Genomic DNA, 25,173 nt, shown 5'->3' with positions numbered 1-25,173 from the left:
GAGTGATATGATGAAGGACTAAAGCGTGAACAAGTGATTGAGACCGACATTTATTACCCTACAAGCTTGCCGAGTGAAAAGCGTTTTGGAAGGATTCAGATCATCAGACCAGACCTTTGGCAAACAAGAGAGCAGCTATCAAAAACTGAAAAATGTCAAGTGGGGTGGCCGAGTCCACAGTTTCTATACAGTAAATAAAATAGATATAAAACGACTCCTTTTTTAATGTTAATGTGTACATTTGGCCAGGTTATTGTTGTTGTTACAGGTCACATCCATTCTCACTAAAAGCACACGTCGGGTCTTCACTTCTTGACTTCTCCAAGATCATCAATACTGTCGTCATCCACCTACAATGAACAGAAAGACAGATGGCTAGAGCGTGTGTAGGGCTGTGATGTCTCATTGAGGTTTTGCACTAGTTACCACAGCCACAAAAGGAAAACAATTAGCTTTTGGGGTTTAAGGTTAGGGTTAGGCATAAGGTTAGCAGTGGGGTTAAGTTTAAAATCACATTTTAAGAAAATAAATTGTAGAAATGGGCAGGGTTTATTACTGTGGCAACTAGTGATGGCCCTCATTGAGTTACACACAGGCTAATCTTTCTATTTCCTGTAACTATTTTCCATCATCTATGTGATGAGGGAGAGTAAACGCAGCTTTCTTACCTCAGGCCACTTCTCCTGAATGACATCGATGATGTCATCTGTAAAATCTCCCTGAATGATGATTTCATCCTCCGCCGTCACAGAGGCGCCGCAGGAGAACTTCTGAGCAAAGAATCTCTGAGCCTCTTTAAGGTCAATGTCTGCAGAGGACATCCACAGTCACAAGCAAGAAAAACAAGGTTACTGGTCTGTCCATGTCTTTAAAGAGGTGGTTACAGTAAAGGTGTGTGTGACAGTCAGCAGTCTTACCAAATGTGTTCATTCCACAGACCCGTGTGACGTATTTCTTCTTGGCGCGGGGGATTTTAGCTATTGTTATTTTCTGAGGCACAGTCTTCTTTTTCTGTTTGATCTGTCCTCTGCCACCTGGACAGACAGAACAAACAGATTAGAACAGGAGTCTCCAAAACCAGTCCTCAGACACCCGTAGCCGTTGCACGGTTGTTCTATACCAGGACTAACACACCGAACTCAACAGTAGTCATGGATGCCAAGGGAGGCCAGGATTCCCAAAAATTTGACCAATAAAAAAAATTATAATACAAATATTGTCTCTCATCAGAGCAAGGGAAACAGCGCCCCTCTGTCTCAGTAGGTGTAGCCCATGTATCTGATACTGTCTGGCCAAAAAGCGTATGACATGTTTCTGCCCGTAGCATAGACAGGTTTAGATGCATATTTTATTAGGATGCCCCTTAGCTGACGCCAATGGCAACAGCTAGTCTTGCTAGGGTCCAACCAATGATGTATATAAACCCTCTATTGCTGTCGCTACGTACTGGCCATTGAGCGGCTTTGAAGCTACCAGTCGGCATTTTTGGCACACCCTAGTAGGAGCAGTCTGCCATAGGAATGAATGTAATTCTACAGTATTTCAGTTAAAATGTGTCAAGGACAAAATTACATGTATTTAAATATTTTGTTGTTGTAGTGGGGACAGTAACATTAATATTCTCAGCAAAAAAAAATGGAAAACCTTGTTTCTATTTAACTCTCATAATATAATTTTAAAAGGTGCGCATTGAGGTGTCTAATGTAATAAATGTGTCAAAAACATATGTAGACATTAGGGTTGAAGATTTCGGGGAATATTAAGAGGTGGAAATTTTCCGTGGGAATTAACGGAAATGTATGCCATTTAATATTAATACCCTTTAAATGTAGATGTTTTTTTGCATTGTATATATTTACCATATCAAATGGAGACAGAAACCTTTTACCTTATCATAAGTAGACATAATTGCAAATGATTAAATCCTTCCAATAGAAATGTTAAAAAACAATTTACTTATGAATTGAACTTTAATTAAATGAGTTGACACTTCACACGGGATGATTTCACTGAACAACAAAAGGGATTTTTTATTTATTTTACCCCCTTTTCCTCCCCAATTTCGTGGTATCCAATTATTAGTAGTTACTATCTTGTCTCATCGCTACAACTCCCGTATGTGCTCGGGAGAGACGAAGGTCGAAAGTCATGCGTCCTCCGAAACACAACCCAACCAAGCCGCACTGCTTCTTAACACAGCACGCATCCAACCCGGAAGCCAGCCGCACCAATGTGTCGGAGGAAACACCGTGCACCTAGCGACCTTGGTTAGCGCGCACCGAGCCCGGCCTGCCACAGTAGTCACTGGTGCGCGATGAGACAAGGACATCCCTACCGGCCAAACCCTCCCTAACCTGGACAACGCTAGGCCAATTGTGTGTCGCCCCAAGGACCTCCCAGTCGCGCCCGGCTGCGACAGAGCCTGGGCGCGAACCCAGAGTCTCTGGTGGCACAGCTAGCGCTGCGATGCAGTGCCCTAGATCACTGCGTCACCTGGCCCCAAGAAAGGGAATATTGAATGATCCATCGCATCTCATAAAAACATACATATGTACAATTATAGTCTAGAAACTAAAGCTTTTGTTGTCTTCCTCTCAGGCTTCCATGTCTTCTCCCTGGGCCTCCTCAATGTCCACCTCTTGAACATCAGACTCTGAGGCCTTATCTTCACTGTCACTTTCCAACCTTGTTGAGGATGACTTGTTGTCAGGCTCAAAAAGCCTCAAATTTGCCCGGACGGCCACCAATTTTTCAACCTTTCTATTGGTCAGCCTGTTGCGTGCTTTGGTGTGTGTGTTCCCAAACAAGGACCAGTTGCGCTCTGACACGGCTGATGTTGGTGGGATTTGGAGGATGATGGAGGTAACAGTGAAAAGAGCCTCAGATCCACAAAATCCATTTCCAACAGGTGGCTGATGTTGGCACGACTGCCATATTGCATCTCCATCCCAAAGCCCTTGCTTGGAAATGTACTTCGCCAGACTGCCAAGAACCTTGCACTCATCCAGGCCAAGGTGGCGAGACACAGTAATGATGACACCATAGGCCTTGTTGATCTCTGCACCAGACGTGATGCTCTTGCCAGCATACTTTGGGTCCAACATGTACTCTGCAGCGTGAATGGGCTTCAGGCAGAAGTCTTCACGCTTTTTGATGTATTTCAAAACTGTAGTTTCCTATGCTTGGAGCAATAGTGAAGTGGGCAGGGCAGTATGGGTTTATTCTCTTACATCTGCAAGCAGTCTGAACATCAGACAGGATGGCATTGTCTCCCTCAATCCGTGCAATGTTTAGTGCTATAGGTTTCAGGAGATTCGGGCTGCTTCCCAATCTCTCCCAAAATACATCATCCTGGAGGATCCTCTTGATGGGGCAGTCCATAATCGGCAGACTGTGATACAGCCATTTCTTGGAGACTGTATCCATTGTTTCAGTGCCATGATGTCTTTGAGGAGCAGATTCAATGCACGAGCAGCACATTCAATGGGTGTGATGTGAGGGTAGGACTCCTCCACTTCAGACCAAGCAGCCTTCATGTTCGCAGCATTGTCTGTCACCGGTGCAAATACCTTCTGTGGTCCGAGGTCACTGATGACTACCTTCAGCTCATCTGCAATGTCTGTTGTCCCTTGTGTCTGTGTTCTTGTAGAACACTGGTTGAGGGGTGGAGATGATGTAGTTAATTATTCCTTGCCCACAAGCATTCGACCACCCATCAGAGATGATTGCAATACAGTCTGCTATCTCTATGATTTGCTTGACCTTCAATTGAACTCTGTTGAACTCTGCATCCAGCAAATTAGTAGATAAAGGATGTCTGGTTGGAGGGGTGCATGCAAAAATCTCTTCCAATACACATTGCCTGTGAGCATGAGGTGAACCAGTTGCATACACAGCCCGAGCAAGACATTCATCAGCATTTCTCTAACTACATTCCTCCATTGAGTCAAAAAAAACTTCTGATTCCATGAGGACCATGAGCTATATCGATAAAGTGTCTCATTCATCATTTTCACATCAAATAGAAGTAGAGGGACTTTTGTCAGAGGTTGCTTGTTGTGAGCGCTGTGGGAACTTTATGCACTTGGCCAGATCATTCTACATCTTTGTTGCATTCTTCACATATGATTTGGTACATTATTTGCAAATGTACACAGATTTTCCTTCTACATTAGCTGCAGTGAAATGTCTCCACATATCAGATAGTGCCTGTGGCATTTTCCTGTAAAGATTAGAAAAAATTAGTAAAAACAAAAAACTAATACAATTCCATGTACAGATAAATATTTAAGCAGTTCGATTAAACAACTCCTTTGTAAGATGCATGTTTTAAATTATACATGTATGGAAACAGGTGAATTAACACTCCTCAGTTAGCAGGCTCAAGCAAGCTAAAACCCACATGGTAACAAAAACTAACTAGCAAAAATTTACAAGTTAGAAATTATTTAAACACTTTGTTGTAGGCTACTACTTACTAGTTAACAAAAAATTCTGTCATAAAAAAATACATTCACCCCACCCAGTATTGTAATCAAAACTTACCAGAAAGCATGTAGTCCTTGCGCAGACAGTGTAGTAGTGTGGGTTCAATAGCATCTCATTAGTGCGCAAGATCTTGAGAATCAGCTGTACATGTGATGGAAGAGTGCACTGCACATGTGATGGAAGAATGCACTGTGCATGCAGAGGGTTGCGATTCCATTGAATTGGGGATAATTTAACCAAAATATGCCACAAGACCTAGAATTGCCTTATGTGTATCCCACAAAAAAAGGTTCACTGTTACAAGCTAACTTTGTTGATGAATTTAATCAAAATTCCCCAAATTCCAGGGCTTCACTTCCCATGAAAAATGTCTGACCCTTTGCAAACCTAGTAGACATCAATAAATGGATTTCTATAGTGCCAAGATGGCTGTGCGTGGGGCTGCAGTGGCTCGCTGTCTGCGTACCCACAGCCCTACACTTTTGTGAGCCCTAAAATGTACGTTTTAGAGTTAATTTCCTACAATTCTAGATATTTTGCCATGGAGCATAGAGAAAACGTTGCAGTTTTAAAGCAAGTTCACTGCAATTCTACACATTTTGCCATAGGGTGGAGAGAAGATTTTGCAATTTTATAACTGATTTCATGAGATTCGACTCATTTTGCCATGGGGCAAAGGGGGACAAATGGACGTTTTACAGCTAATTCTGCAATTCTACACATTTTTCCATAGGGTGAAGAGAAATGTTTGCAGTTTTTAATGATATCTGAGTGAGCGTGACTTACAAAATCAATGGGGCCCACCCCGGACAGTAACTCGATCATGACTACTAAAAGTTTAGATCGCTGGCTGCTAGACTAACTTATCAATAAAAATGTTTTTGCTGACATTGAGTGGCTAATTGAGTGACTGTCAGTGACTGACAAACATAAGAGAAAAACTGCTGAGGCAGAACCAAATTTCAAAATTACACCTTGTCTATTCTACGATTCTAACTCTAAACAGTAAGCCGAGCCCCCGATGGAGTTCCTACAAAAGGGGGGCTGTGGGTCGTAAATCGCCCATCCCTGCTGTAGGTCATGTAACTATTTGTTACATGCAATATTTGCATTGTGGACTTCACCGGAAAGACACTACTCTCTGGTTTTGTTATGAAACAAAAGTGTGGTTAAATTTATTCAGCCACTGTGTGACTTGTCTTTGCCTAACGGGTTACAGTAATTTTAAACACGCAATGCAACTGCCAATTAAGAGCATGACCAAAACAATAGTCTGGAATATAACAAGTATGTAGACTGGCTAGGGGGTCCCTGAAGAGTATGCCGGGAAACACTGGGTTAGGATTTGAGTTTTTTAAGAATTCAAAACTAAAAATGAAGAGTTGAACTCAGACCTCTCTTCTGCTTCTTCCTCTCCTCCTCCTCTCCAACAAGTGGCGCCTCTTCACAGCCGGTGTCCTGCTTGGGAGCATTTCCTACCGGACCAGTAAGGCAGAAAAAAAAAGTATTTTAATATAACAACACCCATCTTCCTGATAGGAAAAATAAGGGAGGGAGTTGGAGACTGTCTGATGGAACACACCTACACTCATTCTGGCAAACAAATCTGGGAAGTTCTTCTCCAGCCACTGCCTGCATTTGGCTGGCTCAGGCATGTACTCACAATACTCTGTTGGCAAGGAGCACACTGCAAAAAAAAAAAAAAAGTAAATGGAGAAGTGTTAGATGTGACATTACAAAACAATGTTTTAGGAATTGGCCATGATCATCTATAGATCACTAGAATAGTGTGCCAGGGTAGCCTAGTGGTTAGAGCGTTGGGCTAGTAATCGAAAGGTTGCAAGTTCGAATCCCCGAGCTGACAAGGTACAAATCTGTCCTTCTGCCCCTGAACAGGCAGTTAACCCACTGTTCCTAGGCCGTCATTGAAAATAAGAATTAGTTCTTTACTGAAAAAAATAAATAAAAATGCGGACACAGTCATACACTTACCTCCACAGTACTGGACTTTGGTTGGGTGTTTTGTGTTCGGGTGAGCAATCCCATGATGTTCTCCTTTGTTTTCTGGTAAACCCGTCTCTGCATTCTCAGTAGTAGCCATGATCGATTATCTGAACAGAGGAGAAAAAGGTTCATTAGGTAAAGTATGCCTTCAAATCGAACGAACAGTGAGAATCATAGACAATCAGTATTTTACCACTAACAACATGGCTTAGTCATGATCCTGGACCCTCAACAATGGATTGGTCTGATGACAGCAAACATACATTGTCAAAGCACTGAAAACAGAAGCCTGTCATGGCCTGCCATGTCAGTCAACATGGATGCATAACACCAAACTTCACCACGTAAACTGCTGCAATATATTTTTGGCAGAATAGTGCTGCTGCTGCTATTGCAGTGACATTGCAACTCAATAAATTAGCCAACACCCCCATCTTCAGCGAAGCAGCTACATGATGTCATATATCAAATTAGTGGATTTGGCTAGTTCAGCCACACCCATTGCTGACAGGTGTATAAAATTGAGCACACAGCCATGCAATCTCCATAGACAAACATTGGCAGCAGAATGGCCTTAATGAATAGCTCAGTGACTTTCAACATGGAAACATCATAGGATGCCACCTTTCCAACATGTCAGTTAGTAAAATTTCTGTCCTGGTAGAGCTGCCCCGGTCAACTGTAAGTGCTGTTATTGTGAAGTGGAAATGTCTGGGAGCAACAACGGCTCAGCTGCGAAATGGTAGGCCACACAAGTTCACAGAACGGGACCACTGAGTGCTGATACGTATAAAAATAATCTGTCCTCACTTGCAACACTCACTACAAAGTTCCAAACTGCCTCTGGAAGCAACAACAGCACAAGAACCGTCCGTCGGGAGCTTCATGAAATGGGTTTCCATGGCCGAGCAGTCGCGCACACAAGCCTAAGCTCAACATGCGCAATGCCAAGTGTTGGCTGGAGTGTTGTAAAGCTCTTTGCCATTGGACTCTGGAGCAGTGGAAACGCGTTCTGTAGTGATGAACCACACTTCCCAATCTGGCAGTCCGAAGTACGAATCTGGGTTTGGCGGATGCCAAGAGAACGCTACCTGCCCGAATGCATAGTGCTAACTGTAAAGTTTGGTGGAGGAAGAATAATGGTCTGGGGCTGTTTTTCATGGTTTGGGCTAGGCCCCTTAGTTCAAGTGAAGGGAAATCTTAACACTACAGCATACATTGACATTTAAGACGATTCTGTGCTTCCAACATTCTGGAAACAGTTTGGGAAAGGCCATTTCATGATTCAGCATTACAATGCCCCTGTGCACAGAGCAAAGTCTATACAGAAATGGCTGGTCAAGATCTGTGTGGAAGAACTTAACTGGCCTGCACAGAGCCCTAACCTAAACCCCATCGAACACCTTTGGGATGAATTGGATCGCTGACTGCGAGCCAGGCCTAATCACTCAACATCAGTGCCCGACCTCACTAATGCTCGTGTGGCTGAATGGAAGCAAATCGCTACAGCAATGTTTCAAGAATCTAGTGGAAAGCCTTCCCAGAAGAGTGGAGGCTGTTATAGCAGCAAAGTGCGGGGGACCAACTCCATATTAATGCCCATGCCTTTGAAATGATATGTTGTTCAAAGACCAGGTGTCCACATACGTTTGGTCATGTAGTGTACCTCGGTCTTAGCTGGCTTACAGGCTGAGGATCAATCTCTAGCAACAAAGATGATTGATATTCATTCACGAAGTCAAAGATAGGTAGAATTATATGACAATTTCCTTACATCTGCTGTTAAAACTCAGTCTATCAGACATAATTAGCCAGCAATTGCGTTAAATTGCTAACTTGCGTGGTGCCTTTGCCAGACAAAATTGAAGGTAACATTTTATTGTAAACGGTGACCAATCATACAGACATAATCATAGCTAGGATATATCCAAGACTAGCTACAAGTTAGATCGCTATGGTAACTGGCGAGCTAGCTTCAAGAGCTGGTGGGATAGCTAATATTTTTGACAACTGCCTGGTTTCTTGGCTGAGACTTCATTCATAGCTGGCTAGTTACCTAGCTATACTAACTAACGGCGCAGTCAATGTTACACAGCAGTAGCTAGCTTGCATTACCTCCAAGTCAATCAACGGAAAGACAACATACCCCTCGAATACGACCTTAATATTGTTGACTGTTTAACAAACCCGTAAGCATTATCAAGTAAAGTTAAAGCAAATCGTTTAATTAGAATAATGCTTAGTTTATAACCACTGGTTTTAACAGCTTGAGGCTCACACCTAAAGCCTGATTTGGCTAGGGGTCCTATCAATGCCTCTTGGAACGCACGCAAGTCTACGGCAATAAATAGTAGGCGTTGTCTTCGTTGCCTGCATTATCACCATTATAAAGACAAACAATTTGTCAAAGAAATAGCAAAAAATTGCATTTAATATAAAAATGACAATGAAATGAAAAATAAAGTTGAAAATATCGAACACATGTAACTCCTATTATGGTTTTATATTGATGTTATACGACAGGCATTCGCATGTATGTCTTGACACTCATCCGCACCCATCACAAGTTTATTTTTTTTTGCGTTACACCAGCGTTTCTTAAAGTATGTGTCGCGGACTTGTTAATGGTGGGTCGCGACGTAAATGTATAATTACTTCATTAATTACTGGAATTGATTTGGCAAAGTGAACTGCGCTCTCGGTTCAGTGCGCTCTCTGCTTAGCGGTGGTCTCTGCTCAGTTTGGCAGCTGCGCAAGTGGGAGAGGGAGATGCCCGGGTGCTTCGCGGTTTACCGGATCCTTTTTCTGCAGTTTTCTTGAAGATCACTCCGCGACCCACACACTGCAGCGCTGTCGTTCAAGCAACTGACTAGTTATTCCCGCTCGGCATCGCTCACCGCTGGCGTGCTAGCCACAAGTTCTGACTGAGCCCAATCGTCATGAAACGCAAATACAGTGACGACTTTCTGTCTCTTTCATACACATTTTGAGAAATAACGAGGAGCGCCCACAATGTGTTTTGTGTGGGGAAGTGCTTAGTAATGAGTCTCAACGAACAAGTTAATAAAACGACATGTCCTGGCCAAATATGCACGTACAACATGACGGTAAACCAGTGAGTTCTTTCAGAACGGGGCAGAACGCTTCGAAAGTGAAAAAATAAGTAAACTACCAAGGCATTGTTGTCATTTTATAGCAGGTTATGATAAGCAGAAATAAGGGAGTCCTATCGTAGTAAATGTGAGTTTATCTTTCAAGCAATCCTCGTTAGCCAAAGCAAGCTAGCTAGCTACTGATAGTGCACCCCTAAGAAACAGTACAGATGAAGATGAAAATTCAGGCCTACTGTACATTTTACTGTAGAAATTATTATTGAAAACAAGTCTAGGTTGGAACAGTTTGCTGTTGAAAATACAAGTAATAATTTATATTCTGAACTGGAATAAACTGATTGAAGCAAGATGCTTGAGGCGACCACACACAGTTCTGGGTTGCTCATCTACAGTAGGAAGCGTCTCCTGCCTAACTGAGAAAGCAGTAGATGTTCTGATCCAGTTTGGCACCACATACCTCTGCAAGTCGGGGTTCTCAAGTACAGAAACAGTGTCAATGCTGAGCATGACCTCAGTGTTTCACTGTCAAAAACAGCCCAGAATAGACATGCTTGTTGAAAACTTCAACCAGCCCACACACCTCTCATTAGGACTGTGTGTATATGTGTTTTCTGGGCTACATCTATGTGATGTGATCAATCAATTTATTCCAGTTCAGAATTAAGTTATTTATTGTATTTTAACAGCAACAGTCCCAACCTAGACAGGAATACTACCGTTCAAAAGTTTGGGGTCACTTAGAAATGTCCTTTTTTTTAAAGCACATTTTCTTGTCCATTAAAATAATATTACATTTATCAGAAATACAGTGTAGACATTGTTAATGTTGTAAATGACTATTGTAGCTGGAAACTGCTGATTTTTAATGGATTATCTACATAGGCGTACAGAGGCCCATTATCAACAACCATCACTCCTGTGTCCAATGGCACGTTGTGTTAGCTAATTCAAGTTTCATTTTAAAGGGCTAATTGATCATTAGAAACCCCTTTTGCAATTAGGTTAGCACAGCTAACAACTGCTGTTCTGATGAAAGAAGGAATAAAACTGGACTTCTTTAGACTAGTTGAATATCTGGAGCATCAGCATTTGTGGGTTTGATTACAGGCTCAAAATGACCAGAAACAAAGACCTTTTTTTCTGAAACTCATCAGTCCATTCTTGTTCTGAGAAATGAAGGCTATTCCAATGCGAGAAATTGCCAAGAAACTGAAGATCTCCTACAACGCTGTGTACTATTCCCTTCACAGAACAGCGCAAATTGTCTCTAACCAGAAAAGAAAGAGGAGTGAGAGGCCCCGGTGCACAACTGAGCAAGAGGACAAGTACATTAGAGTGTCTAGTTTGAGAAACAGACGCCTCACAAGTTCTCAACTGGCAGCTTAATTAAATAGTACCTGCAAAAAAACAGTCTCGACGTCAACAGTGAAGAGGCGACTCCGGGATGCTGGCATTCTAGGCATAGTTCCGAAACCGATATGATGGCTGGTTACACAAAGAAAGGGAGGTGGGTTTGAATGAAAGAGCGGGAAAAGTGAGGAACAAAAGGATTGGGTCTCTATCGGACCTTATAAAGCTATGCTAGCGTAAATACAGGATCTTATGCATTCAAAATATCCGCCCATTCAGAAAAGGAAAATGCAAGAAATATATTTACTCTGAGCTGCGCTTCGATAGATTGGTCGAAGATGGAGGGCTGGGTTGCCCAGCTGAGATCTCCCTTGTCCTTTGAAGAATATTTCTGGGCGGATACGTTGTAGTCTGTTGTTGTGTGGTAGAATGGATACGTTGTAGTAACCTGTCGTTTTGAAGAGATTGTCCGTCCTTTCCTAGGCCATGCACGTTTACAGCTGCAGCTGATAACTCAACATCTAGGATGTATCACTTCTTTAGTGAATAAAAGTTCAATGTTCATACCAAGTTGCCATACTCAACTCATGCTATATTCTGGCTGGTGTAGTCAAAATTAATCCTTCCAGCGTGGCGATCTTCACCTCCACGTTGAAATTAGCCCTTTTAAATGTATGGACATCAATCCTCACGTCATCGGGAACACAATGTTAATTTCGTTAGGTTGTAGTCATTCAACCATTAGCAACCACAGCTCACGCTGGGGTTGGCTTAGTCTGCCGTGAATTGGGTCACGGGGGCTCTTATAGAAATGTAGAAACGGGGTTGGTTCATAATTTCCAACCAATACCTATTTACTTGGGCGTGGCCACTGCGTGAGCATATTTTACTTGTGAAAACAATTATCTCATTTTAAAAACTCAAATTACATTAAATCTTTTCACAAATAGTATCATATTTAAACATTTCAATTGCACAACAATTTCATGTGAATACAATAACTAGAATGTGTAGACTTTCCAAGATATAATTTATGTCGTCCTCTCATCAGTAATAATGTTTCAGACTACAACTGATCTGACATCATATTCTTTAAGTACCAACAGATACATTCAACTGGTTGGATTACAGAAATATTGTTCCGTTCCCAACCTTTTGATGTTACCATACTCTCTCTATGTTAACAAAGGGCTTTCTAAGAGTCCATTCAGTAGAGTAGAGAGAGAAAAGGGGAAAGGTATTTATGGGTGGGTCATAAACCTCAGCAACAGGACAACGTCATGACACCACCTGGGTTCGGCCTGTCAGAAAGTCCAGGATCCAGTTGCAGAGGGAGGTGTTCAGACCCAGAGTCCTAAGCTTGGTGATGAGCTTGGAAGGGACAATGTTGTTGAACACTGAGCGGTAGTCAACAGCATTCTCACATAGTTATTACTCTTATCTAGGTGGGTGATGGCAGTGTGGAGAGCAATTGAGGTTGAATCATCTATGGATCTGTTGGGGCGGTATGCAAATTGGAGTGGGTCTAGGGTGTCTGGGATGGTGGAGTTAATGTGTGCCTTAACCAGCCTCTAAAAGCACTTCATGATTACAGAAGTGAATGCTACAGGGTGGTAGTCATTGTGTCATGAAGCCTTAGAGTTATTGGGGACAGGAATGTTGGTGGTCATGTTAAAACGTGTGAATTACAGATTGGGACAAGGAGAGGTTGAAAATTACAGTGAATATGCCTGCCAGCTGTTCTGCGCATGCTCTGAGAACACGCCCTGGAATACTGTCAGGCCCCGTGACCTTGTGGGTGTTAACCTGATCAAAGACCTTTCTTACGTTGGCCTCAGAGCGCGAGATCACCCAATCCACTTGGTCGGTGACGGCCCTCACACCCGGCACAATGTTGTTGTCAAAGCGTGAAAAAATTGCATTGAGTTCGTCTGGTAGAGAGGCATCGTTGGGCAGATCACAGTTGGGTCTTCCTTTGTCATCTGTAATGGACTGTAGCCCCTGTCACATCAGAGCCTGTGTAATATGATTCCACCTTATTCGTATATTGTACTTTTGCTCCTTTGATGACTCTGTGGAGGTCATATCGGGACTCCTTGTACTTATTCCTGTCCTCAGGGTTGTTTGCGATAGCCCTGTGTGCGGTAACTCTGTCCTTTAGTTTAGCGCCAACCTCTGTGTTAATCCAGGGCTTTTGATTGGGGAAGCAGCGAACTCTCACCTTGGGACAATGTTGCCGATACATGAAGCCGGTGACGGAGGTGGTTAGCTCCACAATGTTATCGGCGGAGTCTCTAAACATATTCCAATCAGCGCTAGCAAAGCAGTCCTGTAGCATAATTTCTGATTCTGGTGATCATTTCTCAATGGCGCAAATCAAATCCAATTTTATTTGTCACATACACATGGTTAGCAGATGTTAATGCGAGTGTAGCGAAATGCAGGTAGTCCCTGTTTGTGTTTCTGCTTGTAAACCGGAAGCAGTAGTATGGAGTCATGATCTGATTTGCCGAATGGGAGATAAGGGAGGGCCTTGTATGCTTGCTAGTGGGTAGAATAAGAGTGGTCTATGACTTTATCGTCCTTAGTGGCATTGGAGACGTGTTGATGGAAGTTGGGCATCACGTGACTTAGTGACGTGGAATTTAAATCGCCAGCAACCAGAAACGCAGCTTTTGGATGTAGATTTTCTTGCTTATTTATGGCCTTGTACAGTTCATTAAGTACCAGCTTGTTATTTTCCTTGTCCTGAGGTGGAATGTATACAACAGTCACGATAACAGCTGAAAATTCCCTCGGGAGGTAGAAGGGTCAGCATTTGACCATCAAGTATTCCAAGATGGGTGAACAGTGGATCGACATTTCCACCGTGCTGGAGTTAGCACACCAGTTGGTGTTGATGTAATCCCCTCCTCGGTTTCCCTGACTCCACTGTCCTGTCTGCCCTGTGAATGGAGAATCCATTGAGTTGGATAGTCATGGGCGGTATCTTGTCCGAGTCATGTTTCAGAAAAGCAAAGAATATTGCAGTTTCAAGAGTCCCGTTGGTAGCAAATTCGCGATTGGAGGTCCTCCATCTTAATATCGAGTGACTGTACATTGACTGTCCACCCAAAGACATCCAGCCAATTTGACACAACTGTGGGAAGCATTGTAGTCAACATGGGCCAGCATCCCTGTGGAACGCTTTCAACACCTTGTAGACTCCATTACGCGACAAAATGAGGCTGTTCTGAGGGCAACTCAATACTCCCAATTAAGTTAGCCTTAGTGACAGAGTCTCGAACTACAGCCATCAGGGATCGTCAGGAAAATAATGCAGGGAATCGTTGTGTGAGGGGGGAATCAGTACGAATGCCGGTTCTCTAGTGGAGAGGATGGAGTCCCCTGAATATGGGTGTAAGAGTATGATTAAGGGACAGACAGGACCTGGCTCCTATAATACAGCTAGTTGTGGCTGTGGTAGTATGACTGACGGACAGGCAAGGCAGAGCTGTAGGTGTAGTTGTACATCTGAAGGCCAGGAACAGTGAACCTACCCCATCTGAAGCAGACAACTCTCAGACAGGGACAGGGATAGAGCTCCTAGTTGTGTTTAATGGAGGACACCTCCATACTGCTGGTGGACATCAGCCCCAGAGCTCTGAAAGACTCAGAACACCTGGTAGGGACAGACTATACAGAGAAAGAATGGTACACTCTTTTATGTTGACCTCACATTTCTCTCAGGGATAGTAATTGCTTGATTGATTGGCTGATTAAATGATTGACTGACTGCTTTCCCAGCCAAGGTGATCTCACCTGTGTGTACATGGATAGCCCCTCCGCTTCCTCTCGGAGTAGGAGGAGCCCCAGTCCTGCCAATGACTCAGCCTCTCCACCAACCGCTATGAATCAAATCAAAATCAAAATCAAACTAGGACTGAAGGCTATAACTGGTTCTCACAAACGAGCTAGGAAAATGCTTTGTACAGTCAAAACAAACAATACCTCACAAGGGCCCAAACAGAATGAACTGAACTAAATAAGGAGTTGATGAGACTAGGTGAGTAACAAACACAGGTGAAATCAATGAACAAAAATTAAAGACAGGACTACGTTCAAGAACACAATGAAACAGAACACAAGGTTGACAAATAAAATAAATACAGAACCTTACACATTCCAGGGTTTTTCTTTATTTTTACTATTTTCTACATTGAAGAATTATAGTGAACACATCAAAACTGAAATAAAACACATGGAATCATATAGTAACTAAAAAAGGTTAAACATAGTCCCGGACTTGAACCCGATCAAACATCTCTGGAGAGACCTGAAAATAGCTGTCCCCATCCAACCTGACAGAGCTTGAGAGGATCTGCAGAGAAGAATGGGAGAAACTTCCCGAATACAGGTGTGCCAAGCTTGTAGCGTCATACCCCAAAAGACTTGAGGCTGTAATTGCTCCCAAAGATGCTTCAACAAAGTACTGAGTAAAGGGTCTGAATAAGTTTGTAAATTTGACATTTCTATTTTAACATTTTTATAAATTAGCAAAAATGTCTTAAAACATGTTTTTGCTTTGTCATTATGGGTATTGTGTGTAGATTGATGAGGAAAAAAACGTTTAGAATAAGGCTGTAACCTAAGAAAATTTTGAAAAAGTCAAGGGATCTAAATACTCTCCGAAGGCACTGTACACCACCTAGTGTATCCTTACCTTCAATATCCTATTATGTTAACTTATGGTAGCTTATGTAACATATTACATCAAAATACTTTCTCCTGTAGACACTCCTTTCTGGTATGAATAAGTACATGGATTCTTTCCTCCCCAGCACAAGGTTATTCCAGGTGACCTGGAGGCCACAGACGAGACGGTGGAGAAAGAGGCAGGGATTGACGCAACAAAATGTGAGTTTCTGTCCCCTCTGACAAAATAGTAATTAGCAGCATACTGTACCCCCAAACTCCTATAATAGTATGGATGCAAATGTCTTTCTCATCACCAAATCGGGGGTTGTCGAGTTGTTTCTGAGGTGAGCTACGTTTGCAGGTGTTAAGTGTTCTCTGTAACACTATAAGGGGTTCTCTTCTCTATAGATTTGATATCACTCAGGGGCTGCTACATTACTTGGATGCTACCTCTGTCCCAGCACGAATCATTACATTTACATTTAAGTCATTTAGCAGACGCTCTTATCCAGAGCGACTTACAAATTGGTGAATTCACCTTCTGACATCAGTGGAACAGCCACTTTACAATAGTGCATCTAAATCATTTAAGGGGGGGGTGAGAAGGATTGCTTTATCCTATCCTAGGTATTCCATGAAGAGGTGGGGTTTCAGGTGTCTCCGGAAGGTGGTGATTGACTCCGCTGTCCTGGCGTCGTGAGGGAGTTTGTTCCACCATTGGGGGCCAGAGCAGCGAACAGTTTTGACTGGGCTGAGCGGGAACTGTACTTCCTCAGTGGTAGGGAGGCGAGCAGGCCAGAGGTGGATGAACGCAGTGCCCTTGTTTGGGTGTAGGGCCTGATCAGAGCCTGGAGGTACTGCGGTGCCGTTCCCCTCACAGCTCCGTAGGCAAGCACCATGGTCTTGTAGCGGATGCGAGCTTCAACTGGAAGCCAGTGGAGAGAGCGGAGGAGCGGGGTGACGTGAGAGAACTTGGGAAGGTTGAACACCAGACGGGCTGCGGCGTTCTGGATGAGTTGTAGGGGTTTAATGGCACAGGCAGGGAGCCCAGCCAACAGCGAGTTGCAGTAATCCAGACGGGAGATGACAAGTGCCTGGATTAGGACCTGCGCCGCTTCCTGTGTGAGGCAGGGTCGTACTCTGCGGATGTTGTAGAGCATGAACCTACAGGAACGGGCCACCGCCTTGATGTTAGTTGAGAACAACAGGGTGTTGTCCAGGATCACGCCAAGGTTCTTAGCGCTCTGGGAGGAGGACACAATGGAGTTGTCAACCGTGATGGCGAGATCATGGAACGGGCAGTCCTTTCCCGGGAGGAAGAGCAGCTCCGTCTTGCCGAGGTTCAGCTTGAGGTGGTGATCCGTCATCCACACTGATATGTCTGCCAGACATGCAGAGATGCGATTCGCCACCTGGTCATCAGAAGGGGGAAAGGAGAAGATTAATTGTGTGTCGTCTGCATAGCAATGATAGGAGAGACCATGTGAGGCTATGACAGAGCCAAGTGACTTGGTGTATAGCGAGAATAGGAGAGGGCCTAGAACAGAGCCCTGGGGGACACCAGTGGTGAGAGCGCGTGGCGGGAGACAGATTCTCGCCACGCCACCTGGTAGGAGCGACCTGTCAGGTAGGACGCAATCCAAGCGTGGGCCGCACCGGAGATGCCCAACTCGGAGAGGGTGGAGAGGAGGATCTGATGGTTCACAGTGTCGAAGGCAGCCGATAGGTCTAGAAGGATGAGAGCAGAGGAGAGAGAGTTAGCTTTAGCAGTGCGGAGCGCCTCCGTGATACAGAGAAGAGCAGTCTCAGTTGAATGACTAGTCTTGAAACCTGACTGATTTGGATCAAGAAGGTAATTCTGAGAGAGATAGCGGGAGAGCTGGCCAAGGACGGCACGTTCAAGAGTTTTGGAGAGAAAAGAAAGAAGGGATACTGGTCTGTAGTTGTTGACATCGGAGGGATCGAGTGTAGGTTTTTTCAGAAGGGGTGCAACTCTCGCTCTCTTGAAGACGGAAGGGACGTAGCCAGCGGTCAGGGATGAGTTGATGAGCGAGGTGGGGTAAGGGAGAAGGTCTCCGGAAATGGTCTGGAGAAGAGAGGAGGGGATAGGGTCAAGCGGGCAGGTTGTTGGGCGGCCGGCCGTCACAAGAAGCGAGATTTCATCTGGAGAGAGAGGGGAGAAAGAGGTCAGAGCACAGGGTAGGGCAGTGTGATCAGAACCAGCGGTGTCGTTTGACTTAGCAACGAGGATCGGATGTCGTCGACCTTCTTTTCAAAATGGTTGACGAAGTCATCTGCAGAGAGGGAGGAGGGGGGGGGGAGGAGGATTCAGGAGGGAGGAGAAGGTGGCAAAGAGCTTCCTAGGGTTAGAGGCAGATGCTTGGAATTTAGAGTGGAAGAAAGTGGCTTTAGCAGCAGAGACAGAGGAGGAAAATGTAGAGAGGAGGGAGTGAAAGGATGCCAGGTCCGCAGGGAGGCGAGTTTTCCTCCATTTCCGCTCGGCTGCCCGGAGCACTGTTCTGTGAGCTCGCAATGAGTCGTCGAGCCACGGAGCGGGAGGGGAGGACCGAGCCGGCCTGGAGGATAGGGGACATAGAGAGTCAAAGGATGCAGAAAGGGAAGAGAGGAGGGTTGAGGAGGCAGAATCAGGAGATAGGTTGGAGAAGGTATGAGCAGAGGGAAGAGATGATAGGATGGAAGAGGAGAGAGTAGCGGGGGAGAGAGAGCGAAGGTTGGGACGGCGCGATACCATCCGAGTAGGGGCAGTGTGGGAAGTGTTGGATGAGAGCGAGAGGGAAAAGGATACAAGGTAGTGGTCGGAGACTTGGAGGGGAGTTGCAATGAGGTTAGTGGAAGAACAGCATCTAGTAAAGATGAGGTCGAGCGTATTGCCTGCCTTGTGAGTAGGGGGGAAGGTGAGAGGGTGAGGTCAAAAGAGGAGAGGAGTGGAAAGAAGGAGGCAGAGAGGAATGAGTCAAAGGTAGACGTGGGGAGGTTAAAGTCGCCCAGGACTGTGAGAGGTGAGCCGTCCTCAGGAAAGGAGCTTATCAAGGCATCAAGCTCATTGATGAACTCTCCGAGGGAACCTGGAGGGCGATAAATAATAAGGATGTTAAGCTTGAAAGGGCTGGTAACTGTGACAGCATGGAATTCAAAGGAGGCGATAGACAGATGGGTAAGGGGAGAAAGAGAGAATGACCACTTGGGAGAGATGAGGATCCCGGTGCCACCACCCCGCTGACCAGAAGCTCTCGGGTGTGCGAGAACACGTGGGCGGACGAAGAGAGAGCAGTAGGAGTAGCAGTGTTGTCTGTGGTGATCCATGTTTCCGTCAGTGCCAAGAAGTCGAGGGACTGGAGGGAGGCATAGGCTGAGATGAACTCTGCCTTGTTGGCCGCAGATCGGCAGTTCCAGAGGCTACCGGAGACCTGGAACTCCACGTGGGTCGTGCGCGCTGGGACCACCAGATTAGGTGGCCGCGGCCACGCGGTGTGGAGCGTTTGTATGGTCTGTGCAGAGAGGAGAGAACAGGGATAGATAGACACATAGTTGACAGGCTACAGAAGAGGCTACGCTAATGCAAAGGAGATTGGAATGACAAGTGGACTACACTTATCGAATGTTCAGAACGTTAAGCTTACGTAGCAAGAATCTTATTGACTAAAATGATTGAAATGATACAGTACTGCTGGAGTAGGCTAGCTGGCAGTGGCTACGTTGTTGACACTACACTAATCAAGTCGTTCCGTCGAGTGTAATAGTTTCTACAGTGCTGCTATTCGGGGGCTAGCTGGCTAGCTAGCAGTGTTGATTACGTAACGTTACGTTAAAAGAACGACAATAGCTGGCTAGCTAACCTAGAAAATCGCTCCAGACTACACAATTGTCTTAGATACAAAGACGGCTATGTAGCTAGCTAGCTACGATCAAACAAATCAAACCGTTGTACTGTAATGAAGTGAAATGAAAATGTGATACTACCTGTGGAGCGAGGCGAAATGTTGACCGGGTTGTTGAAGTTCAAATCGGAAGACGTTGGCTAGCTGTTGGCTAGCTAGCTAGCAGTAACTCCTACGTTAAGGACGACAAGTAGCTGGCTAGCTAACCTCGGTAAATTAAGATAATCACTCTAAGTCTACACACTCTAAACTACACAATTACCTTGGATACGAAGACAGCAAAGACAACTATGTAGCTAGCTAACACTACACTAATCGAGTCGTTGAGTGTAATAGTTTCTACAGTGCTAGTGGACGAATCCTTTCCCCTTCCAAATAACTCACCAAGCCACCCTCCACTTCAAGGAAACCTTCCATCTTCCACAAAACAGGAACCCTGTTCAGTAAGGTAAGAATCATAATTAACTGTTGTAGCTAGTATTCATCAGCCTCATTTTCACAGGCATCAAGGTTATCAGTATATGAACAGGTCAAGGACCTAAGGATGGGAGTGAGTGATTGTGTTGGAGCCAGGTTGAATACCCAGAGGGATTGAATTGTGATGTCATTGGGGATTTGTTTTTCCTCTCTTTGTTGCAGTTCCAAAGACGTGGAACAGACGAATCCTGACTCCGGAATGTTAGAATCCTGACTCTGGAGTAAGAAGATTCTACCAGTCTGGATACCTTATCATACCTGTAACATCACCTGTGTACATAATGGTTAATAATAATATTATGATTAATTACTAAAATAATTCTCAAAATGTGCTAATTTATATGCCTTTACTCGCTTTAATCTAAGAATGTGTATTATCTTTCTACTTGAAAGAGCAGTCATCTCTTATGATGCAGTGCTTTAATGATGAATGGTGTCTAAACCAACATCCCAATGCCTTGTCCAAATGCCTTCAAACTGCTTGAATAGGCAACATGATAACATGATAACGACCAATCAATGTACAGCTGACTATTAGACAGATAAAAACTTTACATAGTTCTTTGTATGTGAGTAGACTTACTTTACATAGATTTTGATATTTGTAACATTTATTTAGATAAACAGACATTTTAAATAAATATATGCATTTACATATGTTCTGAAGTATAGATTTAGTCTTTGTGATTGACAGGAGAAATGACCAGTGGGGCTTTATTGCGACTGTGATTGACCCCTGGGCTGAAGTATGGATTGAGTGTGTCAGCAAAGTTTGTATTCGTATTTATTATGGATGTATTTGTCACGCTCTGATCTGTTTCACCTGTCTTTGTGCTTGTCTCCACCCCCCTCCAGGTGTCACCTATCTTCCCCATTATCCCCTGTGTCTTCTGTTATCCTGAGCCTGCCTGCTGTCAGGGACCTTTACTCCACCTCTGGTTTACTGAACTCTGCCTATCCTGAGCCTGCCTGCCTTGACCTGTTGTTTGCCTGCCCCTGGTGTTACAAAAAACTTCACACAGTCTGCACTTGGGTCTCACCTTGATTCCAGATATTATTATGCCAAGGCAGCAGCTACTCTTCCTGGGGACTCGCAAAATTAAGGCAGTTCTACAATTTGATGCCTTCAAGTTGTAGCCCATGAAGAAGTAGATATGGCATTGAGCTCCCACATCATAAAAGGATACCCACCCTTGTTCATAGTCTACGTACACCCCGACCCTGGGGTCAAGGAGAGAGGAACAGGAGAGTCACCAAGAGCTTTGTATGTGCTCCCATCTCTCAGCCATATCAACTAGTATCCATTCTCAGGGTTTAGTAAAACACTACCCTTCCTGTTTATGGACACTCTCGCCACTCCTAATGTCCAGGCAGTCTTCCCCGTCACCATTACTTTGTAATAACACCACCCTGTGGAAAAGCCCTCCTTTCCCAGGATACTGACGCTCAGATTAAATTATCCTGGGTAGTCTGGAAGATTCTTTCTTTGCTCTCCTCTTCTAGGGTCTCTCCGGGTCACTTGTTTCCCGTCTGCAGACAGGAGGAGAGAGAGATGAGCCGTATCTGGATCCAGAATCACATCCACTGTGGAGAATCAAGAAAGACAGAGTTTCCCGCTGAGCAAAGTGTACATAGTGAATACAGTGTTTGTGTAGTTTTATAAACTGGGTGGTTCGAGCCCTGGATGCTGATTGGCTGACAGCCGTGGTATATCAGACCATGCACCACGGGTATGTCAAAACATGTATTTTTACATTGGTAACCAGTTTATAATAGCAATAAGGCACCTTGAGGGCTTGTGGAATATGGCCAATATACCACGGCTAAGGGCTGTATCCAAGCACTCCATATTGTGTTGTGCTTAAGAACAGCCCTTAGCCATGGTATATTGGCCATATACCACACCCCCTCGTGCCTTACTGCTTAATTATACAACAGGTGGGTCTAATCCTGAATGCTGATTGTGTACAGTGATGAATGTATTGTACTGGTTCATTCCAGTATGTTAGGTACAGTATGGTTAGGTACAGTAGGTACGGTGGGAATGTGCCTGCACTTTTCTGCAACTCTGAAAAATGCACAACATACAAAAAGCACTATATGAATAAATGCTATATTTGAAGAAGTAAAAAAATATCCACAGAAACAAACTCAGACTAGCACAATACACAGACTACACATCTCAAAGCATTACTTCCTTACCTGTTGTAAACCATGACATTTTATTATTGAATGCCTTAATCTTTCCACTGTTGCACCAGTCTGGAGATTCCCTGTTCCCTAAGGAACAGCTGCAGGAAGAGAGGCTTTGCCACCAGACCGCTTTGGGGCCTCGAGCCTCTCCTCTAATGCAACAGGAACAGCACCAATGCTGATATCTGAGAAACTATGATGAGTTCTTGGAATGTTATCTCATCTGATGTTGTACAGTAAAAAATGACAGTATGACAACACTCCTGCTATTTCAGTTCACAGAGCAAATCATAAAGTCAACAAAAACTGAAACGTCCCTTTTTCAGGACCCTGTCTTTCAAAGATAATTTGTAAAAATCCAAATAACTTCACAGATCTTCATTGTAAAGGGTTTAAACACTGTTTCCCATGCTTGTTCAAAGAACCATAAACAATTAATGAACACGCACCTGTGGAAGGTTCGTCAAAACACTAACAACTTACAGATGGTAGGCAATTAAGGTCACAGTTATGAAAACTTAGGACACAAAAGAGGCCTTTCTACTGACTCTGAAAAATACCAAAAGAACAATGCCCAGGGTCCCTGCTCATCTGCGTGAATGTGCCTTAGGCATGCTGCAAGGAGGCATGAGGACTGCAAATGTGGCCAGGGCAATAAATTGCAATGTCCGTACTGTGAAAAGCCTCAGACAGCATTACAGGGAGACAGGACAGACAGCTGATTGTCCTAGCAGTGGCAGACCACGTGTAACAACACCTGCACAGGATCGGTACATCCGAACATCACACCTGTGTGACAGGTACAGGATGGCAACAACAACTGCCTGAGTTACACCAGGAACGCACAATCCCTCCATCAATGCTCAGACTGTCCTCAATAGGCTGAGAGAGGCAAGACTGAGGGCTTGTAGGCCTGTTGTAAGGCATGTCCTCACCGGCAACAACGTCGCCTATGGGCACAAACCCACTGTCGCTGGACCAGACAGGACTGGCAAAAGTGCTCTTCACTGATGAGTCACAGTTTTGTCTCACCAGGGGTGACCGTCAGATTTGCGTTTATCGTTGAAGGAATGAGCATTACACTCTGGAGCGGGATCGATTTGTAGGTGGAGGGTCCGTCATGGCCTGGGGCGGTGTGTCACAGTATCAACGGACTGAGCTTGTTGTCATTGCAGGCAATCTCAACACTGTGTGTTACAGGGAAGACATCATCCTCCCTCATGTGGTACCCTTCCTGCAGGCTCATCCTGACATGACCCTCCAGCATGACAATGCCACCAGCCATACTGCTCGTTCTGTGCGTGATTTTCTGCAAGACAGGAATGTCAGTGTCCTGCTATGGCCAGCGAAGAGCCCGGATCTCAATCCCATTGAGCACGTCTGGGACCTGTTGGATCGGAGGGTGAGGACTAGGGCTATTCCCCCCAGAAATGTCTGGGAACTTGCAGGTGCCTTGGTGGAAGAGTGGGGTAACATCTCACAGCAAGAACTGGCAAATCTGGTGCAGTCCATGAGGAGGAGATGCACAGCAGTACTTAATGCAGCTGGTGACCACACCAGATACTGACTGTTACTTTTGATTTTGACCCTGCCTTTGTTCAGGGACACATTATTCAATTTCTGTTAGTCACATGTCTGTGGAACTTGTTCAGTTTATGTCTCAGTTGTTGAATCTAATTATGTTCATACAAATATTTACACATGTTAAGTTTGCTGAAAATAAACGCAGTTGACAGTGAGGACATTTCTTTTTTTGCTGAGTTTATCTATCCACTAGTACACAAAGTACTGTACCTCAACACATTCGATAGCCTTAAACCATAAGTTCAAGTACAGTATTAAATTATGCACTAATATCACATTTTGTGCTGTGTTTTATCCTCACAATCTGATTTTTGGTAAGATAAACTCAACTATCCCTCAATGGTAACATAAAAACTAGAAAAGCCCATTGCATGTATTCTATTGTTTTTAGGTATTTCTGTCTTTCCACTTACCAGTATGTTGTTTTAAGGTCTAGTCAATCAGTACCAAGTTCCAGTGTATCATCATGTAAATTTCCTGTTTAGTTTCACCTCCCCACACTTATGTCATTACCCCTCCCATTGCACCTTGCTTTGTTTGTTTCTCTCTCCTCCTCCTCCCTTCTCTTCCTCATCTTCCTCCTCCTTCCTCCTCACCATCCTCTTCCTCCTCCTCTTGAGTGGCGCAGTGATCTAAGGTACTGCATCTCAGTGCTAGAGACATCACTACAGATCCTGGTTTGATTCCAGGCTGTATCACAACATGCTGTGATTGGGAGTCCCATAGGGCAGCGCACAATTGGCCCAGCGTTGTCCAGGTTTGGCCGGGGTAGGCCACCATTGTAAATAAGAATTTGTTCTTAAGTGACTTGCCTAGTTAAATAAAATGTAAATAAATTCCTCCTCCTTCTCCCACAAAACTCACTCAATGAAAGAAAAGAAGTGTGGTTAGCCAAATTTTCGGAATAGTTTTATCTGTGAATGTGTTAAGCCTTATAGTCTACTACTTGAAGTATGTGTTTACATATTGGACCAATGTATGTATTTTATTGATTACTATTTTAAGTTTATTATATTGTACATTTTTCATTTGACAGTATACTGTAGTGCAGAGTAGATTTCCATAGTCAATGTTATCCTTTCTATAATAAACACAATCCAGTCATTACACTGATCTGATTTCTAATATTGTGGGATTAATTATGATGCCTATGTCTAATCCTTCTCCCCTCATTAATTATCATCATAGGATGGCAGGTAGCCTAGTGGCTAAGGCTGTTGTGCCAGTAAACAAAAGGCTCACGGTTCAAATCCCTTTGCCGACTAAGGGGAAAAATATGGCTATGTGCCCTGTATTCTGTCACAACTGAATTTTTTTTGCCACTAGTGGGAGATAATATACCACTCAGACTGAGATGTCATGTTCTATTATTTTTTCCAAATTCAACC

The 25,173-nt window shown here is 44.1% G+C and overlaps 1 protein-coding gene and 1 long non-coding RNA gene across 5 annotated transcripts; one reads left to right on the top strand and one right to left on the bottom strand.

Annotated features, from left to right (window-relative positions):
- Nucleotides 1-37: 37 nt before the first annotated feature.
- Nucleotides 38-8,804, bottom strand: LOC135548243 (density-regulated protein-like). 4 transcript variants are annotated; one of them, XM_064977630.1, is made up of 7 exons: nucleotides 8,608-8,804; nucleotides 6,481-6,599; nucleotides 6,071-6,175; nucleotides 5,883-5,963; nucleotides 918-1,034; nucleotides 669-808; nucleotides 38-350 (listed from the first exon to the last, which is right to left on the bottom strand). In XM_064977630.1, exons 2-7 carry the CDS (start codon nucleotides 6,587-6,589, stop codon nucleotides 306-308), a joined length of 597 nt encoding a protein of 198 aa, XP_064833702.1. In that variant the 5' UTR covers nucleotides 6,590-6,599; nucleotides 8,608-8,804; the 3' UTR covers nucleotides 38-305. The 4 variants fall into 4 exon arrangements, with proteins under 4 accessions (XP_064833702.1, XP_064833699.1, XP_064833700.1 ...); XM_064977627.1 differs by having other exon boundaries at nucleotides 5,883-5,973; nucleotides 6,072-6,175; XM_064977628.1 differs by having other exon boundaries at nucleotides 5,883-5,973; nucleotides 6,072-6,175; nucleotides 8,639-8,804.
- Nucleotides 8,805-19,643: 10,839 nt separating this feature from the next.
- LOC135547913 (uncharacterized) lies at nucleotides 19,644-21,768 on the top strand. Its single transcript, XR_010456749.1, has 3 exons — nucleotides 19,644-19,979; nucleotides 20,171-20,229; nucleotides 20,864-21,768. It is a non-coding gene; the product is annotated as an uncharacterized LOC135547913 (long non-coding RNA).
- The last annotated feature ends 3,405 nt before the right edge of the window (nucleotides 21,769-25,173 follow it).

Source organism: Oncorhynchus masou, chromosome 11 (genome assembly GCF_036934945.1).
Source record: "Oncorhynchus masou masou isolate Uvic2021 chromosome 11, UVic_Omas_1.1, whole genome shotgun sequence".
Lineage (NCBI taxonomy): Eukaryota > Metazoa > Chordata > Actinopteri > Salmoniformes > Salmonidae > Oncorhynchus > Oncorhynchus masou.
This window is presented reverse-complemented; position numbering and strand designations above follow the sequence as displayed.

What these genes read in the sequence shown, in the direction of transcription:
- LOC135548243 (XM_064977627.1), bottom strand. Translation starts at nt 6,589, where the DNA reads ATGGCTACTACTGAGAATGCAGAGACGGGTTTACCAGAAAACAAAGGA. An exon ending in GAGGAAGAAGCAGAAGAGAG is followed by an intron (nt 1,035 to 5,882) that starts GTCTGAGTTCAA and finishes CTGTCTGTCCAG; the next exon opens with GTGGCAGAGGACAGATCAAA. An exon ending in CTGTGGAATGAACACATTTG is followed by an intron (nt 809 to 917) that starts GTAAGACTGCTG and finishes TGTCCTCTGCAG; the next exon opens with ACATTGACCTTAAAGAGGCT.